At 41.6% G+C, this 19,453-nt stretch overlaps 1 protein-coding gene across 1 annotated transcript; it reads left to right on the top strand.

Moving 5' to 3' along the window:
* Window positions 1–230: 230 nt before the first annotated feature.
* On the top strand, window positions 231–18,702 carry KATNA1 (katanin catalytic subunit A1). The gene is made up of 12 exons (XM_081187217.1): window positions 231–379; window positions 811–902; window positions 7,872–8,045; window positions 9,795–9,952; window positions 10,282–10,465; window positions 11,534–11,655; window positions 13,508–13,613; window positions 14,005–14,163; window positions 15,412–15,538; window positions 16,025–16,159; window positions 16,655–16,781; window positions 18,353–18,702. The coding sequence occupies exons 3-12, from the start codon at window positions 7,875–7,877 to the stop codon at window positions 18,549–18,551; spliced, it is 1,488 nt and encodes a 495-aa protein (XP_081043343.1). The 5' UTR covers window positions 231–379; window positions 811–902; window positions 7,872–7,874; the 3' UTR covers window positions 18,552–18,702.
* Window positions 18,703–19,453: the final 751 nt, after the last annotated feature.

Genomic DNA, 19,453 nt, shown 5'->3' with positions numbered 1-19,453 from the left:
AGCGAGAAGCGAAAGGCCGGCCGGATCCTTCTACTTCGAGAAACCAAACAATGCGGCAGGTAGAGGCGGGGAAAGAAAGTAAAAAAGAAAAAGCGGGCAGAAGAGCCCGCCCAGCAGTGACGCCGCGAGTTCTGATTGGAGGAGAGAATATAAATGAACGAAGGGGGGGGGGAAAGAATCCCACGCCATTCAGAGTCCCGAGAAAAAAAAGAACCGCCCGGTGGGGCGTTAGGACGCCGTGGGGCGGGACAAGAGCTGGCGCCTGCGCGCTAGCGACAGTGCCTCCGCGCGGAGTGGGCGGGAGGCGGCGCTGAGATGAGTCGGGCCCTAGCGCCACCGCCACGGTCGCCGCCGTTACGGAGCTGAGCGCGCCGAAGAGGTGAGTGAGCGTCCGCTTCCCCCTTCCGCCAGCCTCGCTTTCCCCGTCCGTTGAGCCCGGAGCGCCCCCTCCCTCGCCGCCCGCCTCCTTCGGCGGCTTCTCTGGGCGGCTTCTGCCCCCCCCCCATAGCATCCGGAGTGGGATGTCGCCCCCCGAGCGGCGTTGGCGGGAGGGCTTTGAATGGGCTTTGCTGGTCAGCCTCTCCTCGTCCAGGAGGCCCGAAAAGAGGCTGGAGGGGAGCGCGAGGTGAGGCGCCCGCGTCCCCAGCTCCCGGTTTCCTGCGGCTCCAGACCCTGTTTCGTCTCCTCCTCCTGCTCGAGACCTTATTTGCATTCCCTTCCCTTCCTATCCCGCCCCCCCCCAGCACCTGCCCGTGCGAGGCATCCCGCGGGTGACTGGAGAGCCCTTTGCCCAGTTACGTGTTCTCTTAGGATTTCAGGTGATGCGGGAGACGTCACTGTCGGGCTACTCGTCCTGCCATTCCTTGGACTGCTTTCCGGAGTAAACAACACCTGCTTTTGGAGTAAGTCAGTCTCTCTTTTTGTATGGTTGGGGGCGGAGTGGGGACATCATCGTGAGTATTGGAGGAGTGGGGGGGGGGGGACTTCTTTCTTCCCTGTGCCATAAGAGTGTGATTCCCAGCAATTGCTGCTCAGAGACATACTGCCTTTGAAAGTGGAAGTAGAACCCCTGGCCATTGTAGCGAGTAGCCATGGAAAGCTTTATTCACCATGAATTTGTCTAATCCTCTTTTAAAGTTATCCAGGTTGGTGATGCTACCTCTTGTGAGAGTGAACTCCATAGTTAAACTATGTGCTGTGTGTGAAGAAGCCCTTTTTTTTACCTGTCCGGAATCTTCCTGTATTCAACTTCATTGGATGTTCCCAAGTTATGAGAGAGGAAGAAAAAATTTTCTCTTTCTGCTAGTTCTCCATACTATATTGTTAGAGATTTTGGAGTGCTCCCCGCCCCGCAAATCCTAGAAATTAATAAATGGTAGTATTTTGATGATTTAGGGTGTGAAAGAAGAAGTACAAACTGCAGAGGAATTCCTGGGCTAGTCTATTCAAAACAGGGCCATTAAGGAACAATAGAGTTCCAGTGATATCTGACCAATATTTTAACAGTGGCCCACTAATTAAAATAACTTGGCAATGCAAGAGAACTGTCCTTCCCCCCTGCCCTAAGGTGTGAACAGAGACTGGGGTTTGGAAGGTTGGCAGGGTGACTGTGTGTTTGAGGTGACAGGAAAAAGGAGTCTGGGAAGGAGGAGGAGGAAGAGAGACTGGGATCCATCTTTGGGCAGGCTGGCTGAGGGAGATGCCTTGACTCCAGGGCTTCACTGCTGCAGGGACAAGCCCTCTTGAAATGACCATGCTGTAAGATTTGGACTCCTCCCATGCAGACTGAAGCCACGACAGTTTCCACCATGTCTCAGTTCTTCAAAGGACCACAGTGCCTGGAACCCCATGAGCATGAGCTCTTGCCACTGCTCAGCAGAGAGTGGGAGGCACCCAGCTTTTGTAACAATACATAATTTTATGCATCTTTATAATTTCTTCTTTAGATTTGTATAATGGCATTATGATATTGAGATCTTTATTTTCCATTCCTTTGCTAATGATCTTTAGCATGGAAGTTGCCTATTTTCACAGTTGCTGCATGACTGCATTGCAGACCTCCTGAAATTTCAGGTGTGTAGTGTGGGTTACACCTTGAACCATCATTGCTACTGGAGGCATGGGTTGCCCCAGAGGCTAGGAGTGCCTTTTCCTAGCCTTGAATGGTGCACCAGCCATAGCCATTCTTGGACAGGGCTAATCTATACACCATTAACTTCCAGGTTGGTTTACTGCAATGTGCTTTGTGTTGTGCTTGTTGCAACTTTAGAACCTGCGGCTAACTCAGTGGTTTGGTTGCTGAATGGTGCTGCCTACCATTGAGCATGTTACACTGGGGCAGGTTCAAGGTGCTTATTGACATATAAGACCCTGAACAACTTGGGGCCTGGTTACATGAGGGAGCACCTTCTCTCATATCATCCTGTCCGTTAATTGAGTTCTCTATATCAGGCCCTCCTAGTCATTCCATCACCTGCACACATGCATCCTGAAGCACTCAGGGGGAGATCTTTCCAGCTCTTGGAATTCCCTCTTCCCTTAAGTATGGCAGGTACCAACCTTGTGTTTTGGCCACTTTTATCAAGCATTTCCTGTATTTTAAACACCTAGCTTTCAGTGAATTTTTTTTTATTTTTCCACTGTTATTGTTGCGTTAATGCTTTGTGTTATTTCTTAAATACGTTCAGAATAAGCTGCCCTGAAATTTGATAATAAGGATGGTATATAAATATTAGAAACAATGCTGGTGTTTATAGGACTAAATATTTCATTGTTTTCTTGTCCTGTAGATAATAAACCCTGGGAGTGGAGAATTCAGTATCAGGATTGTGCATTATTGCTGTTGTTGTTGCAAGCGAGCTAATGTAAAATGATTACTCAGGGTCTGCTCCTGAAGTTTGCAAGAATGGGCATTTGGTCTTGATAAAATTATTGCATCTGTTGAAATTTTGTGGGTAGTCAATCTTTTGCCCTCCAGATGTTGGGCTACAGCTGCATCACTCCTGACATTTGGTTATCGGGGCGGGGGTGTAGTCTAACAATATCTGGGGGACACCTCTTTGGTTATCCCTGGTTCAGCAGAAGGTCATCTTCCCGGTTACACAGGAAGAGGAAAGGAGGAATATGAGCTTGAGGCTTGCTGTGGTTTGTGTAAGTCCCCCTAAAGCAGCGGTCACCTTGGTTTTTAGACACCTTGTTTTTTAGACCCAAGCGAGAACACCCACACTCTTCACTTTTCCAAGGGATCTGGGTATAACTTTTGTGGCTAAGGCAGTAGTGCTCAGCAGAACAGGGTAAAGCTTCACTTTTTATCTTTCCTTTCAACACTTGGGTCACTGCTCATTACTGAGAGGGTCAGCAGAGGCAGTGGGAAGGTTGGCCCTGCTCCACCAACTACTACTGGACTAATGTCTTTTTTTAAAGATGCAAAGAGGGATATACATTTCTCAGTGAAGGCACTCAGACTCTAAAAACTGGAAACATTGTAATCAACAACTAATAATGGCAACAAAGTGTTCTGGTTCTAATAAGTGTACAGGAGCCTAATAAACAATCTTCAAACAGGTCAGAACTGGAAGCATAGTGTAGCAAGCTGTAATACAACAACAAGCATTTTCTCTTGATTTCAGTGTTTTAATTTTCTCAAAATTGATATTGGTGGGACTTTGACTTTGGGTACATTGTGCCCATAATGCTCTGGTTTTCTAGAGCAGGGGTTGTCAACCTGGTCCCTACCACCCACTAGTGGGCGTTTCAGGATTCTAGGTGGGTGGTAGGGGGTTCTACGGCACAAGCACTGGTGGGCGGTAAGGAAATTTTACCATCAAGAAAAATGCATTAGTGGGCAGTAGGTATAAAAAGGTTGACTTACCCCTGTTTTAGAGTAAAAGAATGAACAAAGTAACATGCATATCAGAGGGGATGAAGGGAGCAATGCTTTTGTCTATCCCTGTTATCCATTTACAAATAACTTTTCAAAATTAACTGTGAAACTCTAGCAGATGGCAGAATTCTGAATTGTCATTTCAGAAGCAACACTCTCCTTATGTAGTATTGTTCAGTGCTGGATCTACAAGTTTTGTCATAGGGTGCAAAAGTCTTGTTTTTTGTCCTAGGGTGCCACCCATTCTCCCTAAAGACATATGCTTTAAAAAGGCCTCATATAGGTTGGTGGGTTAAGGAAAGGGAGCTTTGAAAATGAGTTGCTAGTTTCCTTTATACTGCGCTGTCAGATTTAAAATTCAATTAAAAGCAAAATTAAATAATAATAATAGTTTAGTAGCCAGGACCATCCAATACAGGAAATCAAGTTACATACACTTCTGTCTTCTTGGATGTATGAAGCTGTCAGTGTTCCCAGTTAGCCCACACACAGGTTACTAACTGTAAAGCATAATGGGAGGCAAGTATATAGGGGAGTGCCTGCAAGGGGGCCACCCTCCTGGTTTGCTCTGCCCAGGGGTCATGTGCTTGCCCTGCTTGGTGCAGTGGATACTAGGAAGCAGGAGGTGACTGGAAGGGAAAGGAGGCAGAGGCACTTATCTGGACTCATCTCCTGTGGCGGGGTGTGTACCCTGAAAGCTGAGGATCGGGTGGGAGAAAAAAGGAGGCATTTGATGACAGCATATCTGTGGGTGCTGCCCTGGGCATTTCCAGCAAGAAGGCAGAGGGGGTGCAGCTGCATCTGTAGTGGTGAAGTGGAAGGAAGAGGAAAACAAGGAGGGCTGCCCATCTGTCTGCCTTGGGACCTGCTGCGTCTTGGAACAAGGGCTGCCAGGCAACAGTGAGCCTAGACAAGGCAGAAATGGCCGGGGAGGTTCTGGGCTCTACTACTTCTGTTGCCGCCACTCTTGCACTGTCTGGCTGCTGTTTGCCTTCTGCTGCCAGCCCAACAGGCCAGACCCAATGTTGGGATCTCCGCCAGAGTGAAATGAGAGCCTCCTCCCGGCCCTTTCGCTCCTTTCAGCATTGAAGTGTGTGTGTGTGTGTGTGTGTGTGTGTGTGTGTGTGTGTGTGTTGAACCCAGTAATTTTGCAGCCCCCCCCCAAATGTGCCACCCAGGGGCACTTGCCCGCTTTGTCCCCACATTTGATCCAGCCCAAGTATTGTTTTGGGAGAGATTCATTTAGCAGCAGAGCGCGCGCACACACACACACACACACACACACACACATACTTTTTAAAAAATATTTAAATAGATGGTTTGAATAAAAAACAATGCTAAAGTATGATGTCATGACTGAAAATGCATTTTATAAGCTTCATAATTTCTCTTTGGAAGCTGAGCTTCTGTTAGTGCTGTTGTTAAAAGTTACAAGTCTTGGAAACTGCTGTGAAGTTTTTAGTGTACAACTTGTGTGAGAAAACATGCTTCCAGGATTTCAGCAAGCTTTCTCATAGATGTTTAGGATGGGTAAGATTGGTTCTCATACCTGATACACCTGTTTGCTAGTATGAGCTGATGTCTAAACTAGTTTGAAATTACAAGTTTAGCAAGATGATGAAAACAATTAAGCAAGTAATGGCAAGTCATAAAGGAGATTTGGGTTTTTTGGATTCCAGAGTTTAAAAGCATATTACAGTTCGGTTTTTGCAGTAAAGCACGAGAGATAAGAGTGCTCTGAAAAGTCATAGGCAGGCAAAAAAGAAAGGAAGTAGATAATACTGAATGAAACGGTAGTAATGGTAAGCAAGGAGAAAACCAGAGGAAGAGTGTTTGAAATGAGAGAGCACTGTATACAAAATAAATCCCATTAAAGAGCCACATACTAAACAAAGCAATGTATTTTAGCATTAATTTAAGTGTGGTTGGTATCTTCAATGAAATTGTTTTGTTAAACTTTTTTTAAAACTTAAGACACTTAAAAACAGCTTAAATTTTTTTAAAAAAAATCTAAAAGCAGTGTACAAAACGATCAAAACATATAAAAATCAAAATTATATACCAATATCCTAAAATAAAATTCTAAAAACTACATGGTGATCAGTAGAATGTACAGCTAATAGCTGTTTATCAGGTCAATGTAGTTTGGGCCTCTGTGTTATCGGCAGGGGAAGCTGCAAACTTGCTGCCGCACCCTGCACTACTTACTGCCAGTTATGTCAGCGTGTTTTGAGTTTCTATTAATATAAGTTCTGTAGCCAGAAATGCTATCTATAACTAGTTTCAACATGTAACTCTGAATGGATTGCATACTAAATCTCATAGCAACACTTGACGCAGTGAAATGTGTTTTAAAGGGATAAAGCAGAGAGCTTTTACCAACTTCAGTGAGAGTCATCCCCTGAGTTTTAATCTCGTGTTACCTACAAACAAGCAGAAATCAAAAGAGTAAAATATCCACTAAACACAAAACGCTGCAGAAATGATCCTGCATTTGTTTTTAAGTGTAATTCTATCCTAAATCTCTCTTCCATGGATAACCAGATTAATTTACTTAGAACATAGTGCAGAACATTTAATGTAACATTTGTGGCTGCTTATTTAAGTCTCACCAGAACAATGATCTTTTATGAATGAGCTATTAAGATACATTAGGTTTTCTAAGGGTGAACTCTTGGAATGCTGGGAGTAGATTCCAGCTAACTCAATGGCACTTGCTGCTGAATAGGCTTGCATAGAATTGCACTGTCAGGCACATCACTTCTGAAGTGATATAAAGAGAGAACTTTTAATAATAATTAAGAAGTCACAATGCGGTTGGGCAACTACAGTGTGTCTTCTCCTTCCACCAGCCTCCCTCCTGTTGATAGCATTTCTGTAATACATATGGGCAGCCCAGGATATTTAATGTATTCTGAGAGAAAAAGTATGGGGTTTTTCTTCTTTGGCTTTAATTGAACATCTTCTGCCCATCATAGCCCATCTCATGTACTTCTATGCTTTTAAAAGCCCTTGGCCACTCTGTGGACTCAGCTATACAGCTGCAAATAAAACTTTTTAAGTGCAATATATGATGTGACACTACAGTGGTACCCCGCAAGACGAAAAACTCGCAAGACGAAAGAGTTTTTCGTTTTTTGAGTTGCTTCGCAAGACGAATTTCCCTATGGGCTTGCTTCGCAAGACGAAAACGTCTTGCAAGTTTGTTTCCTTTTTCTTAAAACCGTTAATACCCAGGGAAACCGTGCTTCGCAAGACAAAAAAATCGCAAGACAAAAAAACTCGCAGAATGAATTAATTTCGTCTTGCGAGGCACCACTGTATATGGCAATGGTGAACCTTATGGAAAATTCAATGTATTTTTAAAAATGCTTTTAAAAAAGCATTTTCAGAACATTTTTTGTGTGTGTGTTGATTGCACCTGTGTCTCTCAGCCATACCGGGAAATGCCAGGGATTAAATTTAGGACCTTCTGTATGCAAGTCAGGTGCTTTAAGACTGGTAGGGGAAATAGTTCAAATTCTGAATTTGAATAATACAAAGCAATGAAACTGGGACTGGAGGGGAAGCCATGTGTCTGGTTGCTATATATCATAGAATTTAATTCTTCAGTTTATGTTATAGTTATTCACAATTAACAGTCTAACGTAAATTATGACAAATCTACAGACTATGTACAACTTCTATCATTATTTAAAGTATAGTTCTTTGGAGACAAAACATGCTAGAACTATGTATTGAGTAATGCTTGTGTCATGACTATTTGACAACAGCCATGTTCACAATTGATTGAAAGGTCTTTGAGAGAGATGGCTTTGTGACAAAATGTAACTGTTCTGTAGTACTATTTTTCACATAATGTATGAAAAATTGAAATACAGCATGAGAACCTTTCCATTCTTCCACATTTCCATGTTACACATTTGGCAGGTTTTCTTTATATCACAGCTGTTGTGTATTCCAATTGCAGCATTTTTTTCCTCCCCAGCTTATGTTGACCATGAGTCTTGTCATGATAAGTGAGAATGTGAAGCTGGCCCGTGAGTACGCCTTGCTGGGAAATTATGACTCTGCAATGGTCTATTACCAGGGAGTACTTGACCAAATGAATAAATACCTCTCTTCTGTCAAAGACACATACCTCCAGCAGAAATGGCAACAGGTGGGTCATCCTTTTTCCATTGATTGGGTTCTTACTTACACTTAATTCATAAGGTCCTTAGCTTAAAAAAAATTGCTTGATAATAATTTGCTTACAACAGATCGATTAAATTTTATAAACACGCACATTTCTAAAACCTCCTCTTGGTGAATTCCTGACTTACATTTACTAAAGAAAAGCTGCTACTAATTGTTAGAGAAAAGGGCACCTTTAATTTTTAAGTTACCTATTATTTTAATAATTAAAAAGCCTCAAAAATAAACTCAGCACTGATTAAAATCTGGTGTCAGTGCTTAATTAGAGTTCAAGCCAAACCTTGTCCACTCAGAAGCAAGTCCTATATTGAATTCAATGGGGTTTTCTCCTAGGTATGTGGAGTTTGGATTTGCAGCCTTAGTTGATTAATCTAAAACTTACTGCTCTGATGAATTGTCTTAATTAATCACTATCATGTGAACATCTGAGCCCTTCCTGGAATGTATCACTTCAGACTACTGGTGAGGAGTTGCATTTATGAATGCTCGCCCTTAATGTTTTTCAAAAACACAACCTTATGCACAGAAAAATGTGATTTTTCTGGCATATTGTGGTTCTTTCATGTATAATAATAATAATCATTTATTATTTATACCCCACCCATCTGGCTGGGTTTCCCCAGCCACTCTGGGCGGCTTCCAACAAAGTATTAAAATACAGTAGTCTGTTAAACATTAAAAGCTTCCCTAAAGAGGGCTGCCTTCAGGTGTCTTCTAAAAGTCTGGTAGTTGTTCTACTCTTTGACATCTGGTGGGAGGGCATTCCATAGGGCGGGTGCCACTACCGAGAAGGCGCTCTGCCTCGTTCCCTGTAACTTGGCTTCTCACAGCTAGAGAACCGCCAGAAGGCTCTCGGTGCTGGACCTCAGTGTGAATGATCATCTGAAATTTCCTGTCAGAGAATTTGCTCCTGCCACACTGGGAGTTGTATTCTTTCTCAGTACTAAAGGTATGATCAATGCCTGGATGGGAGGCCACATGGAAATCCTACATATGCCTCTGGAATATAAATATTTAAAGTGGGATATAAATAGAATAATAGTGCATCATTATGACGTGCTTATTTAGTACTGGAATATCTTGTAATAGCCCAAGTAACCTTGAAAGGCCTGCAGTAAATACCAGTGTTAGGGCTTCTGAGGTGCATTACCGTGCTTGCTATGAACTTTAGATTACAGAGGTCTGTTCTGGAATAACTCCCTCAAAGGGCACCTAGAAAATGGGCGATCTTAAGAGTAGCTATTACAGAGAAATAATACTGTACCTTTAACATGGAATGGTATATGCAAATGAACTTCCAAGTTAATTAGCATAAGTTTGCAAACAGTACAAAGTTTTATTCTCTGGAATGAACTTTAAGTGTAAAAAAGTTTGAATGTAAGATCCATTGAAAGAAAAGTCTAGCATATAGTGGTGCATTTGTTCCCCTTTTTGGTGCAGGATTTGGGAATCTTTGGTAGACCAGGTCAACTTCCTATAAAGTAACATATTTATCTTGAAAACTTCCAAATGGCCCCTTCATCCAAAATAAAGATAAAAATAAAAGACTGATACACTATCAAAACAAACAATTGAAGAAAAGAAAAGCAAACAATTGAAGTTAAACATCTCTAGCAACTTCTAATGGAGCCCTATTTATTTTCTAAAGCTACGTATGCTCAGCTAGGAACACGTTTCTACCTGTTAAAGCTATACTTTTCATGTTTTCAATCAGGTTAGGCAGGAGATAAGTGTAGAAGCGAAGCACGTGAAGGATATCATGAAAACACTAGAAAGCTTTAAATTAGACAGCACGCCTTTGAAAGCTGCGCAGCAAGAATTACCGGCTCATGATGGAGAAGTTTGGTCCCTGCCTGTACCTGCTGAACGTAGGTAAGAGACGCCGAGAGTGTAAAGTGGATCAGGGAAGCCCAAAACATTACATTTAAAATGTCTGTGAGGCCCACACACTGGTTCCAGTTCCTAAGTCGGGGGAAAAGCATGCTGCCCTGTCCCCAGTATATATACCTTGGCAGTCCACATGGAGCCTCAGCACAGACCTTGCCCGGGAGGGGGTATTCCTAAGATCTATTTCCCCATAATGTAAACAATTCAGATCCTCATAGGTCCAAACAAAATGCTTATGCACTTGTCCCTATGTTGAAAGCTGCTTTAGTTTAGCTTTATTACAGTTTTCTCTTTTCCATTTTCTAACTAACTAGAAGTTCACCAGGAGCCAGGAAACGTCAGTCTGCTCATTGCAGTGATTGCAGGAGCCAAAATAATCGAGCGAGTGCAGCGCCTAAAGTCTCCAGCCGTCCCTCCTCCCGAAGCTCTAACGATAAAGGCAAAATAATCCGTGGCCGGGAAAAGAAGGATCCGCAGAATAAAATGAAAGAAGAAAAAGTGAGTGTCTAAAATGTGAAGCTAGCTTTTCAAGTTCTTAGAAGTGCCCCTCTCCCATTTGGATCTCTCTCATATACACTGTCAACATTCTCAAGAGGCAGGAGGTGTAAGGTTTTAGGGAAGGTGTAAGGTTTGGGGCAGGAGGTGTAAGGTTTGAAACATGCCAATTTTGAAGCCCCATTACATTCAGTAGTGCATATTTCCAGGTAAATGTGTATAGAATTGCAGCCGTAATGAAACTAAACGTGGCGTTTTTGTCAAATGGTACAAAGATGAATATTATTAGAATTTCCTTTCAGAGAGTCTGGAGGCTAGAGTGTATTTCATAAGAGCCTAAGTAGAGCCTGCTGGATCCGGCCAAGGGCCCATCTAGTCCAGTATCCTGGTCTCACAGTGGCTGAACAGCTGCCTGTGGGAAACCAGTAAGCAGGATTCGAGCACACCAGCATTCCCCTCTCCTGTGGTTTCCGCAAATGGATGGAGTCATTCCATTCACAGAATAACTTGATATAGTAGAGGCTTCAGTTAATGGAAGGGGACCATTTTCACCAACCCCCCACCATGGCACTCCAGCACTGCTCAACGCTCCAGAATGTATCTTTGGGGAAGGGATCAATGGGGTTGGTAAAAATGGTTTCCCCTCTTCCACTAGCAGAGACCTCCACTATGTCCTTCCAGCCTTTGATAATCTTGGGTGGAGCCGTGGGTGCTTTTACAAAACATTTCCATGGTAAAATGCTATATAAATATACCTAATGCCACAATTCAGTAGCGGAATTATTTCTTATAACAAGGTGCCAGGTCAGTTCATGGCTCAGCTGACTTCTGAATTAGCTAGCCTGCACTTGGGGATGATTTTAATAGTTCCACCCAGTGCCATATTTCCATCTTGAATTTGCATTATTCTGGAATGGCTGTAAGCTGTGTAGACTATGCCCACTTTTGCCTACAGGGCCCTTGCTTCTATTATAATTAAGCGGGCATTAAGCCAGGTATAGTGATTCATTGTGTGGACAATTTTAAGATAACAAACGTAGGTTTGATATGCAAACTGTGTTTGTAATGCAGAATAAGCCCTCGTCTGACATTTCAGAATCTGAGCCAAAGAAATTTGATAGCACTGGATACGACAAAGACTTAGTAGAAGCTTTGGAAAGAGACATCATTTCCCAAAATCCCAATGTTCGATGGTAAGTGTAACCCATCTCTGTAATTTTTTTTACTTGGGAAGTATGTGTGTAAGATCAATCCTTTAAAGAGGGTAATGCCAATGCTTGGTTAAAAATTAAATTTAACCTGACAACAGATTGTAGGTCTTCCATTAATAATATTTTTCATTCAGTTTACGGCAAGATATTACATTCAAGGAATTAAGTGTATCAGGCCTAGCTCAGTGCAAAATATTGTCCACTGTGACCTGCCAACTTATTTGCATCGTTCAGCTGAAGCTAACACAAGGCTTCTATAGAGGGGATATCACCACATCATACCTACTGTGCAGCCAGGAACAGCAAAATAATGGTACACAACTAGATGCTATACCACAACATCAGTGGTCTGAAAGAATAATAAGCATACTCTTAACTAATGCTGCTATACAGACTTCCTTGCTTAGAAGCAATCCTGTTACCACGTAGCCAGCTGAGTGGCCATTCACTCATTGGTTGGCACCCTGTCTTTGCTATGAACAGGATGTAGTTTTAGTGGTTGAAGTATAAATGACTACTGTCCCAATGTGGGCTAGTCAACAGTTGTTAAGAGTTGCTAATTATCTGAATTAACATTTTTCTCCTTTGTGTATACATAAGGCAAGAATGTTATAAAATGAGCTTAACATATACACTTGTACCAAGAATCCCTGGAAAAGATGATCAATTTGCCTCAACAGAATTTTTCTTAGAATATTACATGAGCCAGTTTTCATTGAGGGTGGGAGAATGAGTTTGTGCATCTTAAAATTAGAGCTTGTGTAGTCTGTATTTGGGCCTGTTCAATGCCTGAAAAGGGGGGGGGGGAGAACACGCTTCTGACTTAGAGAAGCAAATTGCCTGCTTTCCTTGGTCTTTACTTGCCATATACAACCAATGGATTGGTTTCTGTTTCTATTATGAACCTGTACTTTAAAAGCAAATTCCTTCATACTGAAACACTTCATTCTTACTAAATCCCGAGGAATGTGCCCTGCTGAGTAAACATGAATAATATTAGGCTACTTGTGCCCAAAGTAAGGGCTGGCACATACCGTACAAAATAATGTTTCTCCATAACCTAGAATGTAACGGTTGTGGTTGTGATTGTTTGTTTGTTTGTTACTTAATTTATATTTTGAAACTCTCCAGAGGAGGAGGTGGTTTGAGGGGCTGCAGGGGGAGGAGGAATTGCTGGAAACAGCCAGCCTGCTCAGTCTGCTAATATATTTTTCCTGTCAGCAGTGGGACACCCACTGAATACCTTTCTGTGGTTTTTGACTTCTTGAATATTTATAATTTGTATAACAAATGCACGTATTTATAAAGCTTCACCTCTAATCACTTTTGCCCTTGGTTTATATATAAAATCATAGTTTAACTTGGTGTGTTAAAAAGTCAAAATTTAACTGAATGTGGTGTCTGCATTCAGAGAGCATTTTAAGCCAGGTTACTTTAAGGGATGATAAATATTACTGAAATGCTTAAATGAAAAAAACACCTGAACTTTTTATATTAAAAACAACTTTATGATAGACTTCCATGTGAAAGAACATTTTGTACAAACAACAAGTGTGTTGATGTATTGATAGTTTTCTCCTGGAACAGAATTACAGAGTATGCAAATTTACTTGGAACAGAATGCTGACACCTGGGAGCAGATAGAATTCAAATGGGAAACTATTTATTTGATATTCTTCTGTAGAGAGTCATAGAAGGTTTCAGCTGCAGGTAGGAATGCATCTTTTAGAAGCTAACCCAAGGTTACTGTCCAACTGTGATAGGAACTCTTGAATGGAACAGTAATTAGTTGCTTCTAGCGTGTTGTAATCTGTTAATTTCTTTTCTTAAACAGGGATGATATAGCTGACTTAGTGGAAGCTAAAAAGTTGCTCAAGGAAGCAGTGGTTTTACCCATGTGGATGCCAGAATTCTTTAAGGGGATTAGAAGGCCCTGGAAGGTAAAATCATGCAATTTAGTTTTGAATTAATAATGTTTTCTTATGTCCTGATTGGGCACAATTTTATTAAGAGAAAATGATGAGTTAGTATTAACCTAAAATCTGAATGCAATTATTGTATGGCTAGAATTTCTCACATTTTAGCAATAGAGCAAAATATATCACAATTCCACTGAATGCAATGTGTAGTGATCTGGATATGTAAACAAGTTAAGTAAGAATGCCTGCTGTTCTGATCCTCAAAGCTAGGATACCATTTTCTTAGACATGATATTAAAGCACATTTGGAGAAAAGGAAGTTCTAAAGCAATTTCCAGTGGAAAATGTGTTCTAGATATCTCAAATGAGAAACTTTCTGAACCTTTTTTTGGACTTCCTTTCTTTTACATAGGGTGTTTTGATGGTTGGTCCTCCTGGCACTGGAAAAACGCTGCTTGCAAAAGCTGTAGCTACTGAATGCAAGACAACCTTTTTCAACATATCATCGTCAACACTTACTTCAAAATACAGAGGAGAATCTGAAAAACTTGTTCGACTTCTATTTGAAATGGTGATTTTAGAGTTCACTGTTGGTTCTTTGATATATATTTTGGATGAATAATAGTTTCTAGAATATACAGGTGTTGCAAAAACCTGGCTACTCGTCTGAAATTTATATTTAAGCTTTTTTCAGACTTCTAGTTGTACAGCAGCTAAAGGGTATGCATGTTTGTATGTAATGGTTGTTGTGTTACATTGAGCAGGCCTGACCAGCGTTGGGCTATCATGGACAAGACTCCTTGTACTGTCATAATTTTGTCTTAACACAGTACCAGTCCTATCTGACTGCAGTGGGCTATTCTCCTTTACCAGACAAGCATGATGCAGTTGTATCACAAAATATAGAGGGGTGTGTGTGTGTGTGTGTGTGTGTGTGTGTGTGTGTGTAGCCAGCCTCATTCTCACACCACCCCTCTCCATTAAAGTCTTACAGGTTGCTTTGCCACTTAGCAGTGAATTGCATAGTAGCACCTCCCTTGGTTTCATACTATTCAAGTTAATGTATAACTTCTATTACTTTTTAAATGAATCTAGATTCAGGTAGGTAGCCGTGTTGGTCTGACGCAGTCGGAAAAAATAAATAAATTGTCCAGTAGCACCTTAGAGACCAAGTAGGTTTGTTCTGGTCATAAGCTTTCATGTGCATGTACACTTCTTCAGATACGTATCTTCAGTATCTGAAGAAGTGTGCATGCACACGAAAGCTTATACCCAGAATAAACTTAGTTGGTCTCTAAGGTGCTACTGGACAATTTATTTATTTTTAAATGAAGCACTCCGAAGCCCGCTTGCACACTGCCCAGAATTTTATTGGAAAGTTTGTTGGGTCTCGGGATGTTGGATCAATGCATAGCATTAATGGCTAGGAATGATGGCAGTTGAAGTCCAACATCTGGGAACCTAAGACTGTTGCTTCAGGGGTGGATTTTGGTAATATGGTGCCCTGAGCAAAGGCAAAATTTGGCATTCTCCCCCTCCCCCTCCCTCCCAAAAAACTTTGAGTAGGTACCCATATAAATATAGTGGTGATGATGATGATGATGATGATGCACCTCCTCAGCTCAGCACCCTGTGCGGGGGAACCACCCAGATCACCCTAAATCCGGTGCTGGTTGCTGACTTGAGAGAGAAAAACTGTAATTGTATGGACTTTCAAGGTTATATGCCATGTTTTTTGTGCAGTAAGTTGTTAAACATAGCCCAACGGTACTTCTGGTGATTTAAGTTCAATTGATGTTCCTTCATCTTGTCTCTCCAGGCTCGATTCTATGCACCAGCAACAATATTTATAGATGAAATCGATTCTATCTGTAGTCGCAGAGGAACTTCTGAGGAGCATGAGGCCAGCCGAAGGGTGAAGGCAGAATTACTCGTTCAGATGGATGGTAAATAAGCTCAGTTCACATTGTGTTAAAGAGATGTGAAGCTCGAAGTAGGAACTTTGATGTGACATTATAGTAGCAACACTGTACTAATATTTCTGCTTTGGATCAGAAATTATGTATGACTGTTTAAAGTAGTAGCTTTGTGCAATACATGTATCGTATGGATGTAGCCACTGTCTGAATTACTATGGTTGTGGAATCATTGAACAGACTTAATTTTGCAGACCAGTGGATAGACTTCTGAAAAGAGTTTTCCCTCTTTACAAAGCTGTCTTAGTCGTTCTGCTCCTGTTTTTCTTTTTTAGTAATTAAATGCAGCAGCAGGGGGAGCCACTTCAATAGCCAAGAGACACTTTATTCAAATTATTCAGTGCAAATCTGTTGCCATTTTATGCAGGTGATTAAAATTCACATTGGCTTTAACTTTGGATAGCTTCCAGAATTTTGTGGCCTCCCCTTATAACTTCCTCTTTCCTTCTGATTTAGGTGTTGGAGGGGCTTCTGAAAATGATGACCCTTCCAAAATGGTTATGGTACTAGCTGCTACTAATTTTCCATGGGATATTGATGAGGCCTTACGACGACGGCTGGAGAAGAGAATTTATATTCCTTTACCATCAGGTAGAACAACTTCCATTTTGGGGGAAACCAACCTTTTTATTTATCCTGAATTTTGAATTCTGAACCTGAATTTGGTGTAGGACTGTATTGGGAAATAGGGGTGGTGCTTCCAAGTGGCCTCCGGGGAAAATACTCCCCCAAGAAGTAGAATCCCAGATTTGTGCTGCCTTCTATGGAAGGGACAGAAATCCAATAGAGGCTCCGCAGCTCCCAGTCTTCCCTCCCAGTGTTCCCTTCTCCCCTGGGACGTCTCCTGAACCTCCAGAGCTGTGAATAGGGTGGCAGTTTGGGTTGCAGTGAAAATCACTTCCCTTCCTTGGTAGAGTGTTGCTTGTAAACTTTGGCACACAAGCTTCTCGGGTGGCAAAAAGCAGAACTAAGTGCAGGTTTAGGAACCCATTTTTGAAAGCCTCAGCATTTTGTGAAAGTTAGTAACTATGCTATGTGGTTCAAACTATTTATATTGTTACTTTTTAAAAAAATGTTCCGTTTTAGCCAAAGGTAGAGAAGAACTTCTAAGAATAAGCCTGCGAGAGTTGGAACTTGCTGATGATGTTGACCTTGCCAATATAGCACAAAATATGGAAGGTTATTCTGGGGCTGACATTACTAATGTGTGCAGGTACGTTAAAACTGTAACACTTCTAAAATAATTAAAGCCTGTTTTAAGCATACCTACTCAGAAATTTGAATGAATAATCATTTAATTGGGGCTTTTCTTGGAATCCAAAATTTGTTTATGAAAATACATTAATGTTGCTGTTTGTCCACTGGCTTAGTGTTGCTTTGATAAAAAATATAAATATACTGAAACTACTTCCCAGCCAGGCAGTCTTTATTCTTCTCCCTCTTCATTCTCCTCAAGTTCAAGGAAAGCAGACAGATTCAACCTATTTGTCTGCTTTCCTTGAACTTGGGGAATGGCAGGTTTGTATACCTTTTCCCCGTAGTCCCCATTCTCTGCCACAATGGGTTTTTTCCTTCTTGGTGCACACTTCTCTCGTGTATTGTTCCTCTCCGCTCTACATTTTGTTTTATCCTTTTTCTCTGGCCATATTCACTTTTTCCTCATCCACATCAGTTACCTTCGCTTCTTCCACTCCCCTCTACTCCCTCTCTGTTATTTTTTTCCTGTCTCAAATCTTTCTCTAACCCCATACCTGTCTCAACTGCACTACTTGTGCCATTTCTCAGGTGAATCCATTCAGCCATTGCAAAATGAAGAGGGTAATCCCCATATCAGCCCCTCCAAAACGACTCCACACCCCTTGCCTTCTGTCATCTATTAGCCTAGCCAGTGTCACTGTTTGAAATACCGAAATTCCTATCTTCCCATTGAAGGCAGTTTTGATATTTCACAGAGCTGTAGCTGTAAAGCATCTGCTCTGAATGCATAAATTCCTAGGTTGGGAATATCCCATACCTGAAATCCTAGTGAGCCATTGCCAGTCAGTGTAGACAATACTGAGCTGGATGGACCAATGCTCTGACTCTGTATAAAGCAACTTCCTGGATTCTTGTGACATTTTGCTAAAGGGAGATACCAAAAATGTGTAGCGGTTTCTGTGAATATACAGTGGTACCTCGGGTTAAGTACTTAATTCGTTCCGGAGGCCCGTTCTTAACCTGGAGCACCACTTTAGCTAATGGGCCTCCTGCTGCTGCTGCGCCGCCGCCGCTGCACGATTTCTGTTCTCATCCTGAAGCAAAATTCTTAACCCGAGGTACTATTTCTGGGTTAGCAGAGTCTAACCTGAAGTGTATGTAACCCGAGGTACCACTGTACAAAGGATAAGACATGCGTGATCAGAGAGAGAGAAAAGAATGATAAAAAGGTGTCTCTGTAAGCTGGGGTTTCAAGCTGGGTCTCAGATTCCAAATTACTGCAATAGATTTATGTGATCTACTGAACTGTTATTAATCCACAGTTGTAGAAGTCGGAGCCTGCACGCCTCCAGATGTTGCTGGACTGACTCCGACATCTGGAGAGCCACAGGTTCCCTATCCATGCAGTACTGAATACAGTACGAAGTCCCCAGATGTGTTTCCGTTTTTGTGCTGAAGGTCAAACTTTCCACGCAGTCTGTTTGATATTTTAAGCATGTCAGTGTTCATCTACAGCTACTGTTAGCCATTTACTTAGGACCAGTGGCATTGTGTACTCTCATTAAGTCCAATCTTGCATACCAACAGGGATGCTTCACTAATGGCTATGAGAAGGCGTATTGAAGGCTTGACACCAGAAGAAATCCGAAATCTTTCCAGAGATGAAATGCACATGCCAACCACAATGGAAGATTTTGAAATGGCTTTAAAGAAAGTTTCGAAGTCAGTCTCTGCTGTGGACATTGAAAAATATGAGAAATGGATATTCGAATTTGGATCATGCTAAGCCTTCCTACCTTGAGATATCTGCCTTAAGTCTTCAAACAATTCCAGAAGTAATTAAAAAGTAGTGCAACAGGGCACTGGGTACTATTTTTTAACTTTTGTAATTACAGTTAACAGCAATATCCTTAATAAAGTTAGTTTTTTAAATTGCAGCTCATTTTTTACCTCTTGCACCAGTTGTCCCTTCTGTTCTCTGCACAAGGTATTTGCATGTAAACTAGCCTTACTTCAATCTATGCACCCAACTAATGCAATAGTATTAGTTGGGAAGTGTTATAGGTACCTATTTACAGATAACAGGGTGAAAACTGTTACAGATAGGTAGCCGTGTTGGTCTGCCATAGTCAAAATAAAAGAATTCCTTCCAGTATCTGAAGGAAGTGTGCATGCACACGAAAGCTCATACCAAGAACTAACTTAGTTGGTCTTTAGGGTGAAAACTTTTTGACATAGATCCACATTTTCAATTTTTTATATTCAAATAGAGTAAGCTTGCTCTGTTGTTTGCCTACACTTTTAATGATAAGTAAAGTGAACCACCTGAGCCTCAGGTGACAGCAAAGGATCCAAAATAACCCCCAAGCTACATACCTGCTCCTTCAGAGTATATAATCCCATCAGGAACAGGCAATCTCCCATCCATACAGCCTAAGGAACCACTCACTAACAGTGCCCTAATTCTGTAACTTTAGCGAATTACATAAACATTCAATGGGAATCAATGCTAGGTGGTGCTGGGAAACACAAATGGCACAAGGAGAATTCACAGGAGAAAACTAATGGCAATATATAAAAGGTAACATGGTGCTGGTAAGAAAATAAATATTTTGCCTTGTCTCACACTTTGCTCTGGAGACCTTATTCACCAAGCAGCAGTAGCATTTCAGTATTATGAATATGTAG

Source organism: Podarcis bocagei, assembly GCF_964188305.1.
Source record: "Podarcis bocagei genome assembly, chromosome: 3".
NCBI lineage: Eukaryota > Metazoa > Chordata > Lepidosauria > Squamata > Lacertidae > Podarcis > Podarcis bocagei.
Note: the sequence above shows the minus strand (reverse complement) of the source record. Positions and strands in the feature narration are given on the sequence as shown.

Coding starts and splice junctions, on each gene's coding strand:
- KATNA1 (XM_081187217.1), top strand. CDS start 7,875: ATGTTGACCATGAGTCTTGTCATGATAAGTGAGAATGTGAAGCTGGCC. Junction 10,466..11,533: donor ATAAAATGAAAGAAGAAAAA/GTGAGTGTCTAA, acceptor TTTGTAATGCAG/AATAAGCCCTCGTCTGACAT. Junction 14,164..15,411: donor TTCGACTTCTATTTGAAATG/GTGATTTTAGAG, acceptor TTGTCTCTCCAG/GCTCGATTCTATGCACCAGC.